The sequence below is a fragment of the Triturus cristatus genome, chromosome 4_2 (genome assembly GCF_964204655.1).
Source record: "Triturus cristatus chromosome 4_2, aTriCri1.1, whole genome shotgun sequence".
Classification (NCBI taxonomy): domain Eukaryota; kingdom Metazoa; phylum Chordata; class Amphibia; order Caudata; family Salamandridae; genus Triturus; species Triturus cristatus.
The window spans coordinates 239,813,831-239,831,142 of NC_140586.1; the positions used below are offsets into that span (position 1 = coordinate 239,813,831).

General features: G+C 45.9%; 1 protein-coding gene across 1 annotated transcript in view; it reads left to right on the plus strand.

Moving 5' to 3' along the window:
- The window catches only part of GCAT (glycine C-acetyltransferase), a 67,470-nt gene that overhangs the window by 35,837 nt on the left and 14,321 nt on the right, over positions 1–17,312 (plus strand). The window contains exons 4-6 of the mRNA XM_085601385.1: positions 7,701–7,847; positions 10,670–10,824; positions 11,195–11,277. Coding sequence (XP_085457511.1) covers positions 7,701–7,847; positions 10,670–10,824; positions 11,195–11,277 — 385 coding nt within the window. The remainder of the gene's footprint in view (positions 1–7,700; positions 7,848–10,669; positions 10,825–11,194; positions 11,278–17,312) is intronic.

The following is a 17,312-nucleotide window of genomic DNA, read 5'->3' on the forward strand; positions in this document are numbered from 1 at the left end:
AGAGACTGAGAGGGAGAGAGAGAGAGTGTGAGAGGGAGAGACTGAGAGGGAGAGTGAGTGAGTGAGTGAGAGGGAGAGTGAGAGGGAGAGACTGAGAGGGAGAGTGAGTGAGAGAGTGAGAGGGAGAGACTGAGAGGGAGAGTGAGTGAGAGAGTGAGAGGGAGAGACTGAGAGGGAGAGTGAGTGAGAGAGTGAGAGGGAGAGACTGAGAGGGAGAGTGAGTGAGAGAGTGAGTGTGAGAGGGAGAGGGAGAGACTGAGAGAGTGTGTGTGAGTGTGAGAGTGAGGGAGAGAGTGAGTGAGAGGGGGAGAGACTGAGACTGAGACTGAGACTGAGACTGAGACTGAGACTGAGACGGTCTGTAAATGGGTTATTTTTTTCAAAGTGTGTCAAGGTTTGTGAGTACATTGCGGATTTACACGGGGGAGGTGCTGAGCTTTGTGGGGGATCCCCAGATTCCCAAAGTGGAATTAAGAAAACAATATAATTCAAGTTCATACCCAACATAAGTTTCTCTCACACTCCTCTAACACACCCATTGGGTCAGAGTACCTCTACCCTGACTCCTTCAATCATTTTCCAGATTAATTTTAAGTCCCCAGAACCATTCCCGGATACTTAAAATGATAACTACAACCTCCCAGTCGGGTTGTGGTCAGCCAATTATGGCATTGCTGGGGGCGCGTGACTTCTCGGATCCACCGCGGGAATCAGCAGAGGGTCCGCATCTCTAGATATCCAATTTTGTTTTTCCTTTAATAACTCTGCATCTATTAATCAGATATACACTAAATCATAAAAAGGGCTCTTTCTGGACCAAGAGCTACTTCTCTGACAAATTTGGTGTAATTCTGTACAGTAGTTTGGGCTGTAGTCTTGTTCATAATCCCTATGGGAAACGCACATTTTGTGACACCCCTGTTTCTGAGCCCCGTTTGACGAATGACTCAGAAACTATCCATGAAGAACTAGACAAACCATGCTACTTTTTTGTAAAATTTCAGGAAGATTCATCAAGTGGCGCCAAAGTTATAAGCTCATGCAGCATGAGAGAAGTGCCTGATTTGGCTGGAGCAGGCTGCCTCCGTGCTCCGAAGAGCACTGAAGGCCTGTGCCTGCTCTCCAACCCAGCTGCCTAAAACAGCTGGTTTGGAGAGGTTGAATTGTTCATGTTGGTTTGGCCATAGCAAGGTATCCGGCCAAACCGATATGCGCAATTCACAGTGAAAGGGCCACTCGTCATTGATGCCAATCAGCAGCAATGACGCCCTGGCTCCGCCTTGCCCTTACCATTCGGCAGAAAGCTGGAAAAATAAAATGGTAATAAAATAATTTTATTTTTCAATATTTCTGCCCAGCAGGGGAGGGAGGGCGGTGCTCCTCCCCTCCCATGAAGGAACCGCCACTGTAGAGGAATGCGGGGAGCGTGGATGGCAAAGTTAATTTAATAGCTTGAGTATGGTGTCGATATAATGGCACATGTTCTGAATTGTTTTCTCTTGTGTTTGTCTCTTTAAATGAAAGGACAATTCAGTTAAAAAAATATGGTGTTGAGGTTGTTTTGCTTTGTAATTTGCTTACATTTTGTAATCTGTCAATCAGGAATCCGAGTAATTACGATCAGACTTAATTTCTGCTAAAAAAAACGACCTCTGTGTAAGACAAATACGTTTTAATTCTGGAGATGTGAATATTGGGGCATCCCGTAAATCTTTTTTTGTAAAGAAAAAATTTAAAAAACATGGAGAGAGTCTGAAAATCTGGGGCTGATGTTGTTGGCCAGTGGGTTCTGGAATTCGGACACACCCTGAACCAAGCACACTAGAATTGATAACGCTGGAAGGCTTTGTGAGAAGTTGGCCTGGTATATGATGTCCACTAATTAAAGTGGGCACCTTGCACCAATCCAAACAACCCTTATGGCTATTTAAGAGGTCAAAGATAACCTTATGAAAGCTATCCAAGTGGTAGCTGTGGAGAGCAACCTTCAGGTGTAGTTTTGAAGGAATGTTAAGCAGCTTGTTTTACCAGAATGCAACTTTATTGTATTGGTTAAATGAAAGGAGAACCACACAGTAGTTATAAGAATATATATTATTATAAAACCGTAAATACCTCACAGTATCTCCTACACGCAGATAAACACAAAGCACACAATACTGTAGCACAGAAACAGTCGTAAGTGCACTAATACACAGTGGGCTCCAGGGGGAGACCAAACCATACACTAAAATAGTGGTATAAGAACCACAACTCGCGTCAAGACAATGTCTAGAGGATGTAGAATCCCTGGGACCCCAAGGATCCTATGTAAGTAGGGACCCCATGGTGGACGGGTGCAGTGTGAGAACACGACCACGTGCTACGTACAATTCAATGGGAGAGTCGCAGTCGCAGTTGCAGTTTTAAAGTTTAAGGACCCTTCCCAGTGGATTACGAGGAAACCCTTTGGAACATAGAGGGTTGGAGAGCCACCCCACCTGTGGATACCGAAGTACTAAAGTTACCTAGACCAGGGAAGCCGGGTGCATAGGGCTGAAGTGGTGTCAGAAACCGCCATCATTCTCAATGGGTATCTTCAAAGAAATGCCACTGCTGGGAATAAGAAAAGTATCCGGTGGAATCCGCAGGTAGATTCTTGATGGAAGGAACCTGAAAGCAGAGGGGACAGAGTCTTGGTCACTCAGGAGTGACCAGGGGCTCGGGAGACTAATGCCCCCTCGATGTCAGGTGCTTCCGGTGTGAAGGAGTGTGAGAAAGTGCCATCTTTCTTGCATGGTATGCCCCCACTTTTTGCTAAATTGCTGAATGTACTTCGATTGAGTGTACTCTGGGTTCCTGCCAATCAGGTGCCCAGGGCCTATGTTCCTTCCTTTAACCACACAAACTCCAAATTGGCAAACCCTAGCCACATGTCAGCCCCTAGTAAATGGTACCCTAGGTACCCAGGGCCTTGTGACCAGGGAAGGCCTCTAAGGGCTGCAGCACTCATTGTGCCACCCTCAGAGGCCCTGTACCCTTACACACACACACTGCCCTTGCAGGCTGAGTGTCTGGGTGCAGGACAAAACAAAGAGTCGACATGGCACACATCACTGTGTACCATGCCCATCACCTACACTGCCAAGGCATATGTCAGCCACCCCTCTAGCTGGGTGCATTACGCCTATGGTGTGGGCACAGGAGCAGGAGCCCTGTGCCCCTACAGTACCCGGGTCCATTCCTGGGCACTGTAAGTGCAGTGCTGTCATTTAAGAATACATGGTGCTGAGAGCTTGTCAAACACGAGCTCCACAGCACCATATTGGCAACACTGAAGCCTGGGAAGTTTGGTATCAAACTTCTCAGCACATTGAACCCACACTGATGCCAGTGTAGGATTTAATGTACTAAGCACCCCAGAGGGCATCTTAGAAGATGCCCCCTTACAGCTAACTTGCAATCCACGTCTGCTCTGAGGCTGCCCAGGCTGCCACACAGCAGACACGTTGCTGGACCCCTGGGTGGGAGAGCCCCTGCTCTCCCGGGCCTGCAACAATGCACATCCTGGGCGAGGTGAGAAATCTCCTCCCCCAGGATGAGCAAAGGGAAGCTTCAAAGGCATGCCGCCAGTTGGAGTTTCCCCAGGCCACTGCAACCCCCCACTCTGGCGGCAAGCTTGGCCGGAAACCCCATACAAGGACAGGGGATGTGCCAGCCTGCCCACCCCACCCCTCAGGTGGGGGAGGCGAGGTGAAGCACATCTCCGGGCTCTCGCCATCTTGAAGATGGGAGGCCCTACCCTATCAGGATTAGGCTACTGCCCCCCTCCCACAGGAGAGAGGCAGGATAGGGGGTGTACCCACCCCAGGACAAGGACCCATTGGTCCCTGGCCTTCACCTACCTGTAACGCCCCTAAATCTAGTATTTAGGGGCCCCCTGAACCTTCCTTCCGGAGATTCCAGATAGAAAAACGACAAGAAGAGCAAGAAGAACAAAGACCTGCCCTGCAGCTGCTAAAAAGAGAAGAAGACACCAACTGCTTTGGCCCCAGCCCTACCGGCCTGTCGACTCTCGAACCTGCACCAGCGCGGCATCCCACGTGGCCAGCAACCTCACCAACCCCGGAGGACCTGGCTACCTTTTAGCTCTAAGCCCCTGGGACTCCCACGAGTAGAGGCTCTACTCAAGAAACCTACTTGCTATCCCTGGCACCAGCCCGGGACCGCGGACCCAACACACTCTGCACCAGCCAAGTCTGGCCAGTGCCGGAGTGGACAAAGACCCAGAGGACGACCCCACGGCGACTGTGACCCAGAGTCCGGCACCCAAGGACCCCCCTCGACATCCCGGAAGAAGCCTGCAGCCTCAGAACCAAGTGCCACCCCAGCCGCGATCAACCAGAGGGTAAGATTCCCGACGTCAAAAGGCACCCCTGCACCCGGCGCCCTGCGACCCCCTGTGCCCAATCCCGGGGTACCCACCTAACCTACAACTACCCAACTTACCTCTCGAAGTGGTGGTGGCACCTGAAACATCCTCGTCCCCGAGCCTGCAGCCTCTTTCCAAACCGGAACATTCCCATTGATTTCCATTGAGCGCCCTAAGGCTCAAAAGCACCCAGCCGCCCGAGTGGCCCTGGCAGTGCCCTCTCTACACTAACCTACTTCCCCACTTGCCCTGAGTAAGTGACCAGGAGCCCAGCTCCCACAGCCGCGTGGCTTGCCAGACAGCAGCCACCAACCAAGGCCCCCCTATCCCTCATAGGATAACATTGGGCCCAACTCTCTCTGCACCCGGCCGTCCTGAAACCGCTGAGGGTGAACCAACTGTACCTACCTGACACTGGGGGACCCCTGAGTCCATGCCCGGAATTTCAACACTACCAGTCGAGTACTTACCCTTAAACCGCTAACTTCATTTTCCTCATAGGGTAACATTGACTGGCTTTTTCTTCAAAAATCTTCTAAGTGTGAACTTTTCAAAACTGCAAAAATTCACCAAAAATCAGCCAAGTGACAAAAACGAATTTACTCACCTGCTCCTAGGTGAGCTCCCAGTGCTGGATCTTGGTGCCCAGCCCTGACTCTGAAAAGTGCTCACAACTATACTTACTTCTAACTTATTTTTCTCCCATAGGAAACCATTGTCTGCTTTTCTGTGAAATTTCTTCTAAGTGTCTACTTTTGCAAATTTGAAATATTCTTTTAAAATCGTACCATTTCTGCAAGCGAAATTACTTACCTGCTTTTGATAAGGACCCCAGTCCTGGGTCTAGGCACCCAGTCCTGGATTACTAAAGTAACGATAAAGTACTCTACCTGCAATTTGAATTTCTTGCCATAGAGATCCATTGAATGTTTTCTGTGAAATATTTTCTAAGTGCTAACTTTTGAAATAGCTAAATATTATTTAAAAATCATTAGTTATTAAGTCGACTTTCATCACTTGATTCTGAACACTGACCCCAGGCTGGTTCTAGGATCCAGACCTGGAATTCCAAAAGTAATCTGAAAAGTAATTTATTACAAATAACCTGAATTTACCATTGAGCTCAATGCATTGTTATGTTTAGGAAATAGGATTGTTTATTGCAACCAACTGTGACTGTTTACACAAATTTATTGCTTGAAACAAAAGTATTTATATTCAACCTCTCATTCTGAGAAAGTATATTTTTACCCCCTTTGTGGTTCTAAAAATAAAACAAGCATATATTTTATATATACAAATCATTGGCCTAGAGTTCAGTTATTGAGTGTGTGAAACCATTTGCTGACTGAGTGTGTACAATAAATGCTTTACACTGTCCTCTGGTACTGCCTTACTGCTCGACCAAGCTACCACTTTTGAGAGTAAGGTCATTCCTAACTTTGACCTCTATCAGCCTCTGGGGGACTATGGACTCTGTACACCCTGTACCTATTAGGGAACAGTATATACAGAGCCACTTTCTCACAAGGAGACCTTGGCTCTACAGCTGCAAGGACCAGGAGATGTCGAGGACGACCAGGAGCCGGATATGAGCTGCCCCACGAAGGATGTTGAGTGCTGAGGGGTCGGGGTCCGGGTCCGTCCGGAGCACCAACAAGCGTTGGCAGTGGCAGCCCACGAAGGTGGTTACAATCTGGCCCAGCAAGGACCAGAGGACTCACCCCAGCAAGGGAAGTCAGGGCAGGCCTGGAGCAACCAGGGGAGCCAAAGGAAAGCAGTGTTGCCCCTCAAATGGACCCACAGGCCGAAGGCACAGGAGTCGTGAGGGAACCTCTAGCAGTTTCACAAAGCAACAGCTTGCAGGGCACGGAGTGCGAGGAGGCCAAAGTCCTTAATAGGAAATGTGTGCAGAGGTGAGGGCTATCGACAGCCCAATGCACGAAGTTGGGGAACCGGTGTGGCGGTATGATTCCAAGGTGTTTGATTCCAAACACAATAGGTTTTGTTTCAGCCGTTTTCGAAATGGCATTTACCGCAAGGCTATAATGCACCTCTACCTATATGTCTGTCAGTGTCTCAGATAACCTGGGAGAATGGTCTTCGAAGGCTGCACAGTGGCTCTGCTCATGCAGGGGCACCCTCACGTAAGCCCAGCACCCTTCCTTCAGAATTGTTCAGGCCTGCTGTAGGGGTGACTTATAGGTTTTAAGTGTAGTGACCTATAGATAAAGTAAACCTGCATCTATCGTAACCGGTGCATGCACCAGCTTACACAGGCTGCAATGGCAGGCACGTAGTTCCATGTTGCATGGCCTCTCATGGGTGGCATAATACATGCTTCACCCATGGGAGTCCTCTGGGGTACCTATGCCCTGGGTACATGTGTACCATATACTAGGGACTTATAAAGGTACCCCAGTGTCCAATCTGGAGTGTACCTGAGTACATGTCAATACATTTTAGGGAGAAAGCAGATATTCTGGGGTCCTGATTAGCAGGATCCCAGTCAGACTAGTCAAAAACAGTGAGCCATCAAGCAAAAAGTGGGGGTAACCAGAAGAAGCAGATCCTACTTTCCTACAGGCTTGGTTCTACATTTATTGCAATAATCTTGCATGGTGAAGAGGACATTTATTTTGTAAGAATAAGATAGTGTGAAAGTTACCTCCAAAGAGCACTGTTGACCAAAGAGGTGGTGTGTGCAACACAAAATGATTTAAAAGTTGGGATGTGAGGCATTTTATAACTTTCACAGTGACCTTGGTTTTAAAAAATATTTTCCTCCTTTAGAGTGCCTATTTAGACTAAAAGCTTTCAATAAGGTAACTAAGTGTTGAAATTCAGAGGTAAAGTGCCCCTCGAGAAGATTTTGAGAAGGAACTGTTCCAAATACACACTGCCCTGCTCCAGCAGCTGTACTTTGTCCTGTTTTTATTTACCCTCTCTGAGCCAGCTTTTATCTGTCCCTCTTGATTTGTTACTTTCAAAACCAGCTGCTGTCTGCACTCTTAACATTATTTTACTTCAAAGCTGGTCCCTATCTGCGTCATTTCCATGGTAACTGCTCTCTGCATTATTTTCTTGTTAACTTCACTTTCAAAGCCAGCTGCTGTCTGCGCTAGTCTTTACTTATTACTTTTTATTTCAAAGCTAGCTCCTTTCTTCATTCTTTACTTGAAGCGTTCTCCTTTGAAGACAGCCATTGCCTGTACTCTTGTAACACTCGAGTGGACTTCCAAAAGTCATGTCATCCTGAATCCTAAAGTACCAACTCTTGCCTCCGCAGGCCTTGTTGACTCCAGAGGATGCTGTGTTGTCCGACGAGTTGAACCACGCCTCCATCATCGATGGGATCAGACTATGCAAGGCGAACAAATATCGCTACAAGCACATGGACATGGGCGACCTGGAGGAGAAACTGAAAGATGCCCAGGTATGTGAGGACTGGGGAGTGGGTCTGATGTAGAAACTCAAGGAGGTCCATATATGGCATAGGTACTCTCAAATATGTTGCCAAGGGCCGCAAAGTGTGGTCTGTTGTGTGCCCGAGGGCCGCACTGATGCCTTCATGGTGGGAGTGAGTCTTTGTGAGGAGAGGGGCTAAGTTGGGGGCTAATGCTAGCTTGGCAGATTCAAGTGTAAAAGAAGTAACTTGATTATTGAATGGGAATGAAATAGAATTGCGCAATGTGAAACCAGAAAACCTGGGATCAATCCTGGCTTCCCTACTTGACCAAATTGTGTGATCCTAGACAATTGTCTAATTTTACTTTGCCTTCTTTTTCTTCATTAGGACATATGAGTACCTTGAAATACACGAGTTTAGGATGGGTGCTGTACAAAACCTTCTCTCTTGTTTGATTTAATGAACTATAAGGTGGTCCATGTATAATAAAAACCCAGACCACCCACAAGGTATATTCGACAGCTGACTTGCCTCTTATTTCACTATTGGCATTGTTGTCAGGGTGGGCAGAGGCATGAATATTTTTAAGTTAATTTTTGAAAACTATCAACTTTAAAAATACTTCTGAATGCACTGATGTACTAGGGTGAAATGTATCTGCATGTTAATGAAATCCACTTTTACATTTTGAAGAGACTATCATATTTTTACACGATTGTTGCAAAATGTCTTTAAAAGAAAATAATGCTTTCCTAAAGTTAAGGGGTGCAGGACACTTTATTTGCTTCTTCTTTATTCAGTTAATCTTAATAAAAGCTTGCCGTTTATTTAACATCTGTTAGAATGTTACTGCACGATCAAGTAAACAGCAGCCCAGTGCTGGGGTCCGCATGTGAAGTTCAGAAGGGCCGCATGCAGACCCCGGGTCGTACTTTGTATCGATGTATGGGTTGCTGGGGTCATTTGGGAACCTGGATCAGAAACCGAAGGCATCCCAGATATGGGGCTGAGGGGTGTTAAAAACCTGGAGGAAAAACTGAAGGGTGCCCAGGTATGGGGGTTTTAGGGGTTTCGGAGGGCTAACTGAGGTGGCTTCAGATAAGTGGGTGCAGAATCATCTGGGGACCTGGAAGAGAAACTGAAGGCCGCCCAGGAATGAGTGTGCTGAAGGGCCTGCAGGCCTTGAGGAGAACCTTGAGGAGTGTTTGGGGCTGCTGAACCTCTAAAGGAAAAACTAAAGGGTGTGGAGGAGACAGGAATCAGGATCTGGCTGGATGGAGGATTCCCACATGAAGGGGTACCGAAGGACTCCCAGGAACATGGAGGAGAAACTGAAGGACATCTTGGTCTGGGGTGTGTGGGATGGCACCTGCAGTCCCAGGCGGTCCTGGATGTAAAACTGAAAAACACTAAGGTACACTGGGAGTCTAGGACACCTGGTGGCCCTGGGATATGGAGGAAAAACTTTGATTATACACATGTGCAAGGCTATTGGAGGGTGTGAGGCTCTGCAGGAGAAACCGAAAAAGGCTCCGATGTTGGAAGAGGTGGGTCACTTGGGAGCCATGATGAGAAATTAAAGGAGACACATGGATAGAGGTTGTGGGTTGAGTTAGGTGGGCGCCCAAGGGACATTCAGGATAAATTGAAGGGCACCGAGGCACTGGTTGCTGGGGCCTCTAGAGGCTAAACTAAAGGGTGCCTGGGTATGAGCCCTATAGTGGGGTCCATTAAGTAGAATTTGAAAAGCACCCAGGTACTGAGGAGCAGCGAACCATGAACACCTGGGGCACTTTAGGAGAACATGATATGGTCATGGTGGTGCTGAAACTCAGGAGGAGAGCAGGAAGCTCGGGTAAAGTGGAATGCAAGGGGCGGGAAGTCGGGGAAACCTGGGAGAGAACTCAAGGAGGCCCAGGTAAAGAATATGCGAGGGCTCAAGCTGTTACCTGGGGCCATGGAGAATAAACTGAAGGAGGCCCAGTTAGGAGTGTGGTAGTGGGTGAGGGGATCTAGCAGGCCTCTGAGGAGAACTGCTCTCTCTCTCTCCTGTTTACATGCGCAGGTACTGGGTTGCATGTGATAAGTCTGCACTGACAAGTGGAGAGCAGCTAATGCCAAGGCCAAATCAGAGCGAACACAATTTGCACAGACCAGTTCTCATTTAATTTCACAGATGTACATTTGGTGCAAATGCCATCCACAGCCTAGTGCACGTTTTATTTCTCCTGAGTCAACTATTTGCACTCATGGCTAAATAGGTGCATTACAACTATTTGCACTTATGGCTAAGTAGATGCATTACTGCTGTTGGTTGAAAAAACAAGTACAACCTCTGTACTCATGATGATTGGGCAATTGAGTGCGCCTTATTTTTGCTTTGTCATGAAAACCATGCACATACTACCAAAGCTTGGCTTCGCTAATGCAGTTTGACTGAAGCCTCCCAACTCAATCATACCTCATGATCCAGAGCTTTTGAAAGTCTCCTTATTGGTTGAGGCAGAGCCAGTCACAGGGGAAGGGTTAGCCCTTCACATATCAAAAGCTCTCTGCAGTGGTAGCTGTATTGGACCATGTCCTCATTGTGAACATAAAGGAGCAAGCTGAAAGGACAAAGGATGCCATTTTGTTTTTGCATGGAAGGAGCAAGCTCAAAGGATGCCATTTTGTTTTTGCATGAAAGGAGCAAGCTCAAAGGATGCTTTTTTGTTTTTGCATGAAAATCGGTGAAAAATAGATCTATTCAAAAATATTTTGCAAACAATGACTAACAATCTGAAGTATTTTGGGTTGTGGTGACCTAAAATTTCTCCTTACACTATTCCCGTACGTCTTTTTGTTTCTAGAAGCACCGGCTCCGACTAATCGCTACAGACGGTGTCTTCTCAATGGATGGTGACATTGCTCCCTTGCGAGAGATCTGCGACTTGGCTGAGCGGTACCAGGCATTGGTGTTCATTGACGAATGCCATGCCACGGGCTTCATGGGACCTACTGGGAGGTACGTGAGCGCCCACTCTGCGTAAACCGTGCTCCATATCAGTAGAACTGGTCAGTTCTGTCATTGTATTAAAGGCAGGGTGGGAGGCGTAAACTTTGAGGTCACTAGATGAAGCTGGGCCAGTACTGGCATTAATGTAAGGGGGTACAGAGATGCCTGTCACTAAGACAGATTCGTCCACACCTAGTATTGAAGGTAGGTGGAAGCCTAAAGCTCCCAGTTCACTTAATTGCGATATGGTGCAATAACTTTCGATTGGTCAAAAATATGATCTGCACTTCCTTTGTAGCCCCCTCAAATCACTCTCAGCAGATAATGTGCCACGGGTTGACTCAGTTGTATCTCCCATTCTCTTCTCTTTCCATTCTAGGGGAACTGATGAACTTCTCGGGGTGATGGATCGGGTGGCCATTGTGAACTCTACTCTCGGAAAGGCCCTCGGTGGAGCTGCAGGTCAGGAGTCTTCAGCTCCCTCAATAGGGGATCCGCAGCTTTTATTATAATTATCTATAGTGCGCTTTTCTGCTCTCTGTATGGTCGTATGGCGCTTTCGGACCCCGGGCTTGCTTTATGGTTCGGGGATCTCAATGACTGTAGACCTGGTGGTTTTTGAGTCCCTGGGGTTGGTGAGCGCAGGCCTGTTTGTCCAATGTGTTGTGTAGTAATGGCTCCTGTTGCTAAATGGGAATAACCAGGTGTGGCCAGTGGTGTTAGTGATATTTGAAGTGTACTATGTATAGTGCAATGGACTTTGGCATGTGTTTCGTTCCAAAGGGGTACCATGTTGTACAAGCCTGGTGAGTTGTTTTCTTGAGCAGCATTGTTGGCGAACTGTAAGGCTTTGAGATAATGTTGTGCAAACGTAGGCGTGGTACATTTATGCTAACTTTTTCTCTTAAGGAGTCTGATATGTATGTTGGCGTAGGCAAAGCTTGTGCGCACAGTCAACTATATCGTCTATTAGGGATGATTTATGCTGGCGCGAAACACGTCATTGCCCATCAAGCACTTTACAATTCTAGGCAGTACGTAAACAAGTAGGTTGCCTGGTAATTGCAGTTGTCGGTGTGCTTTGTAATTCTAGACAGTTCTTGAATGTGGTGGCTGTCGTCTTTAATGACAGTGTTGGTGTTTTTCTTGTAGCATCAGGCGTTTTCATATTTACTCAGAGAATAGCCAGGAGTCCAAGAACCTGTGGGTGGAAGACACCATAGATGCTATAATTCAGTGTATTTTTGACGGGTTGTAAATGATTATTCTGATGCATGACATGATTGACATCTTGTGAGCATACAGGCCTGGAACATATAAGTAGGCTGTAGAACATCACCCACCACGAATCATGGCGAAAAGAGGTTAGCATTTTATTTATTTTCGAATCTGCTCTTTTGAGCGTTGCCTTTTTTTTCTATCATGAGGGTTTTCTGAGTTCTGATGAAATGTTATTTCAGATTCTTGGGCTGAAGCTGAAAAAGGCTAAAAAATATTTTTGTTTCCTGGAGTTCAGTACAGAGCAAGAATGAGTGTTTTATGCAAGAGGATTCAGATGCAGTTGTGAAAGGATAGTGACTTTAGAGACATCACCCCTTGTGCAGTTTATAGAGTTAATCTTATGTATGTTCACCCAGGAGTAATTTTACAAAGAAGGTCCTTGGTTACTCCATACCTAGGGAACGTGTTAGTTAAGTTGGTTTAAGCTACCTAATTTCCTGGATTGTCCACCAAAGGTATAGAGTGGGTGAAGGATTACAACATGCAGGGCAAATACATTGATGTAGTTACCTTTTAGGCAATATGTATAGTTTTTTAAGTCGTTCTAACAAGTGACACGTTAGAAGCGTAGAGTGCGTAACCTTTGCCTGTGGATATTGTAAAAACTGTTTGGTTAATGCAGGCCCTGGAGTGCACCATTGCTCATCTCTTGGGATAGGAATCTGGTCCTAGGCCCTTCTAGGTCTCAGACCTGGACTTCCTGCTGTAAATTAACTGTGGACCGGTTCATCAGATGATACTGAGAGTATGGGCTACCCTTCGAAATGCCAGCAATGTTAAGTTAAAGTCTTCTGATCATCTTTTTGTATGGCCACACCATTTTGGGTAAAGGAGGCCATCTTATGGGCCCCACTCATGACCCTGGAGGCAAGCTTAATGCATGCTCCTCACCCGCTGCTTGCAGGGTCTGGCCATTCACCCCAGGGCTACTTGCGGGGTCGGATTGTTCTTTCCAAGGCTGTAGGAGAAAAGAATGTAATTGGGTTCCTCAAAGAAGCCACAAAAGGGGGAGGAGCGGTCACTCAACAGGGATGAATACACTACATGGGTCACAAAATGTCCAATTAGGGGGCGATGTACAATGTGAGGGAGACCTCAGTGGGAGGACTGAAGACAACTGGTGTCCTAAACAAGAAAGCAAAATGGGTCTCCTAGACAAGGAGTGTGAGAATCCTCAAGAAGTTGCTGGGGAGGCCAGGGGACCCAGCTACACAATTTGTCCTCTAATTCTTTCTCTTCAGATCTCAAGTAGCAAAGTAACTACTTTGAGGAACTGATGGTTACTAAGATTGGATCGCTCAAAGTTAGGAGAGGTGCTAGTGAAAGGGCTGGGGGGGGGGGGGGAATGATTTTCAAATGCTCACAAGCCGGGTACGCCATTCATTTGACCTACACTAACCCCAGTTCTTAAGCCGATTTGTGAAGCACGAGCCTGGTGGGGTTCCTATGGCGGTTTCGTGCCAACTGTTTCTGTTTAGTTTCCAGAGCGCATGTTTCAGCTGTGGTGCAGTGGTATAGTGGGTTACAGGGGCGTAGGAGATACTAAATTTCTGGGGGGGGGGGGGGCAGGGACAACCTTGTGAACTTTCCAGTGACCCTATACAAATCGCCCGTTGCGTGAGACTATACATACACCCATTGAACGAATACAATTGCATAGTTTTGAGGAAATGAAATATTGAGAGGCAGGCATGTTGTCACAGTTTGCAGGTATGCGTTGTTATTTACATTCACAAAGTAATTAGAACAAATGTGGAAAAACCATGTATTTTTTTTTTTTTATAGTGCTACTCCTAGTTCATTCACACTTCGTTCTGTGATCTGCATGGTACATGTTTTTTTTACACAGCAGGCACAATAACCCTCCATACTACTTTACGATGAGCCAAAACTTCCACCAGACAAAATTTAGAATTCTCACTAGTAGCAACATTAATCACCAGTTATCTCGACATTTTTATTGTAGCCTGAAAACTGCCTGATGCTCAAGGAAGTTTATGTGGCTTTAAGCCAAACATTATTTTAAAACAGGGCGCCCCCTACTAAAGTCCACGCTAGTTGCGGCTGCGCCAGTCGCACCACCCTTAAGTCAGTCCTGCTCTCAGCAATGGGGCAGAGAAGCATTTCCAGAAATGGGGTCAGAGCTAACCTCATAGACATTATATGAGGAAAAATATATATGTAAGTGGTGAGGTATAATACTTCCCCCCCCAAATTAAAGAAAGCAGAAAAATGTAACCGATTTTTTGTAGATGATTTAAGGGAGAGTAGACGTCTCCCCTCAGACTTTTTTGTAATGTTTGGGATCCAATTTGTAAAACGCTGCAGACCCTTATAGGGCATTCATGAAATATTCCAGTACCTCCATGGTGCACTAGGGAAGTCTGGCTTTTCGTAGGAGTAGATCTGATTTTTTTTCAAATGTCTTAGGTCAGAAATAACTTCTGCTATAGCAGAGTCCTCGTGTTTAGGTCTCGCCTAGCGAACGCAGCGCATGCGATGCTTCGCCTTGGCGAGATTCTATTGTCGTCGCTTTGGGGCGCGAAGGGAGACAAACCATGTGCGCGCCCGGACAGGCGATGGGCACGCGCATGACGTCTCCTCTCTGGCATCTCTTCTCTAGTTTAACTTGGACTTCAAAAGCCTTTGACTGCAGAGCAGTTTTCGCACCTTGCTCTTGGTGGCTGACGCTGGCATTCCCTCTGGCCAGGAGCGCTGGGAGGATGGGGGGCGCTGTGTTTTTCCGAACGCTTGCTTTTCATCTGTAACGTTTAAGGCTCAATGCGGGCATAATATCGAAACGTAAGGAAAGCTTTGTGGTCTTTATGCTCTTTCGCACACAGAAGCCGAGACATCTTTCAGCGTCTCCTCTTTAGTTTAACTTGGACTTGAAAAACCTTTGATTGCAGGGCAGTTTTCGCACGTTGCTCTTGGTGGCTGGCGCTGTGTTTTTCCGAACGCTTGTTGTTATTCGTGTTGAAGTAAATGTCTCCCGCAAACAGTGGTGACAGAGCACAAAGAAGTAAAGGAACTGCGATGCTGCGTACATGGGGGTGGGGTAGGGGGTGGAATAAGTGGGCGTGGATAAGCAAAATATTAACTTTTTTCGATAGCTACATATAAAACACGCAGCTTAAATTAATTTTAACATAAATTATGAAAACTCAAATAGTTAATGCATTGCACCAAATCCTGGTTGATGCAGTGGAGACTTGTGTGTGTTTAGTGCTACATGGTCTCAGTCTGTTTTAGAAAGCACTGAACATGTAAGTCATTTATTAATGAGTACCGTTGAGTTGGATAACTAACTTCTTATTCAGCACCAAGATGCCCTTCTTGGTGAACGTGCGCTTTACAAATACACGTTTTTAAGCTTGCATTACACAGTGTAAGAGGGTGCTCCAGAATATGTTCTTGGGGTTTCCCCATTAGAGAGGGAGAAATATTGATTTCTAAAGACTTTGTGTGGAAAAAGTGTTATAGCTAAAAGCGATGGTGAGGAAAGCTGCATATCTGAGTGGACAGCAGGGCTGGCGGGCAGAGAGGGTGGGAGGCTAGGGCCCCACGTGTTGAACTAGTCAAGATTAGCGATGGTTTCCAAGGAGACATAGTCGGATGTCAGTGCGTTGGACATCAGAACTAAAATATAATATAGAGATGTTAGATGAAAAGTGGCACCACAATCAACATTTAGCCGCGAATAAATGAAAGTGCGGCAAGTTACAAAGTACTGAATTGTCAAGGCACGGGGACGGGATTGTGTCTGACGAGCATATTTGTTTTCATTCTGAAGTACAATTCTTGGACAATGACATTATAAGAACATGCTATTAAGACGAGGCTAACAAGATACGAAGTGACACGCACTGGAAAGACAGGCTAGAGGATTATGGTGTCACTTAGTCTCAATTTAGAGGAAACGGAAATAGTTATGTTATTATTGGCAAAGTAGTGTGAAAACAGGTACAGCTCAATGTTCTCGATTCATATTACATCACGTTAAAAGTACCTGCAGCATACTAGCACACAAACTGTAAATCACGAGAAATTATTTGAACAACTTCGATTAGTTTTTTTTTTTTTGCCACTGAGACAATTGAACTTAGCCTGTTGTTTTGGTGGATTTAGTGTCTTTTTTTTAGACTGTGAATTACAGTGGTTGTCGATACCATAAGTATTTTATTTTGTGTAACTTATGATTAGGCAAGAAGAAAAGTAAAGGATGGAATGCTTGAAGTAAGCTAAATCACTAGAAATTATTTTAACTACGTCAGTGATTTTATTTTCTTTGCAACAGTAAATTATCAGAGTTTAACCACCCCTCCACTCCCAAATTAGTCAGTTGTAATGCTTACCCTGCTCTAGAACATAGCATACACACATTGGCAAAGCCAATAGCTTTGGCTTGCATTTTCAATAGTTTGACTTATTGGCATTGTAAATGATGATGGCTTTTATTTGTGTTTTGAAAACCTACAAGCGGTGTGTAAACATGCAGTTTGTACTTAACCTGCAAGCGTAAGTAAGGAATTTATCAAAACACAATAGCTCAAACTCACAAATGCGAGACCTATTGCATTGCAAATGCTTGTTTCATGGATGAGCCCCTTATGTCAAGGAGTACATTGAATAAGACAGTGCCAGAAATTTACCATGCCACATTCATTGGTACCTCTTAAAATTCCCTCCGGTATACAAGGGTCAGCATTTTGCCATTGATACCACCTATAAAATAAGTACAAGAAATCTTATGATAAGACTTACCATTCCAACATTTTGCTATTGGTCAACCCCATATGCTAAGAATTACGTGCATCATCTCAGGGACTTTGGCCAGGTATTGTGGTGCGTGTTCTGTGTCCCTGCCACTGGATATGACTGGGTTAGCAGTTTTCTCAGTTAGACAACTCGCGTCCCCACAGTCAATGATGGTGTCTTTATAGAAGCATGTCGGGCAGTGCCCTTGTCCATAAAGCAAGAATAACCTCCAGTATAACAGACCAGCAGCACACATGCCCACATAAAACGCATGCAATGACCTGCACATTCTCTCTCACACACATTCTCACTATATCTCTTGCACTCTTTCGTACTTTTGTACTCTGTCACATTCACACATAGAGTTATTATGGCATCAATAAGGGTTGGAGGGTGGAGGAAATAAATAATGTGCTGATCCTGCAACAAACTTTCAGTCTCCTGAACAGGAATGTCAG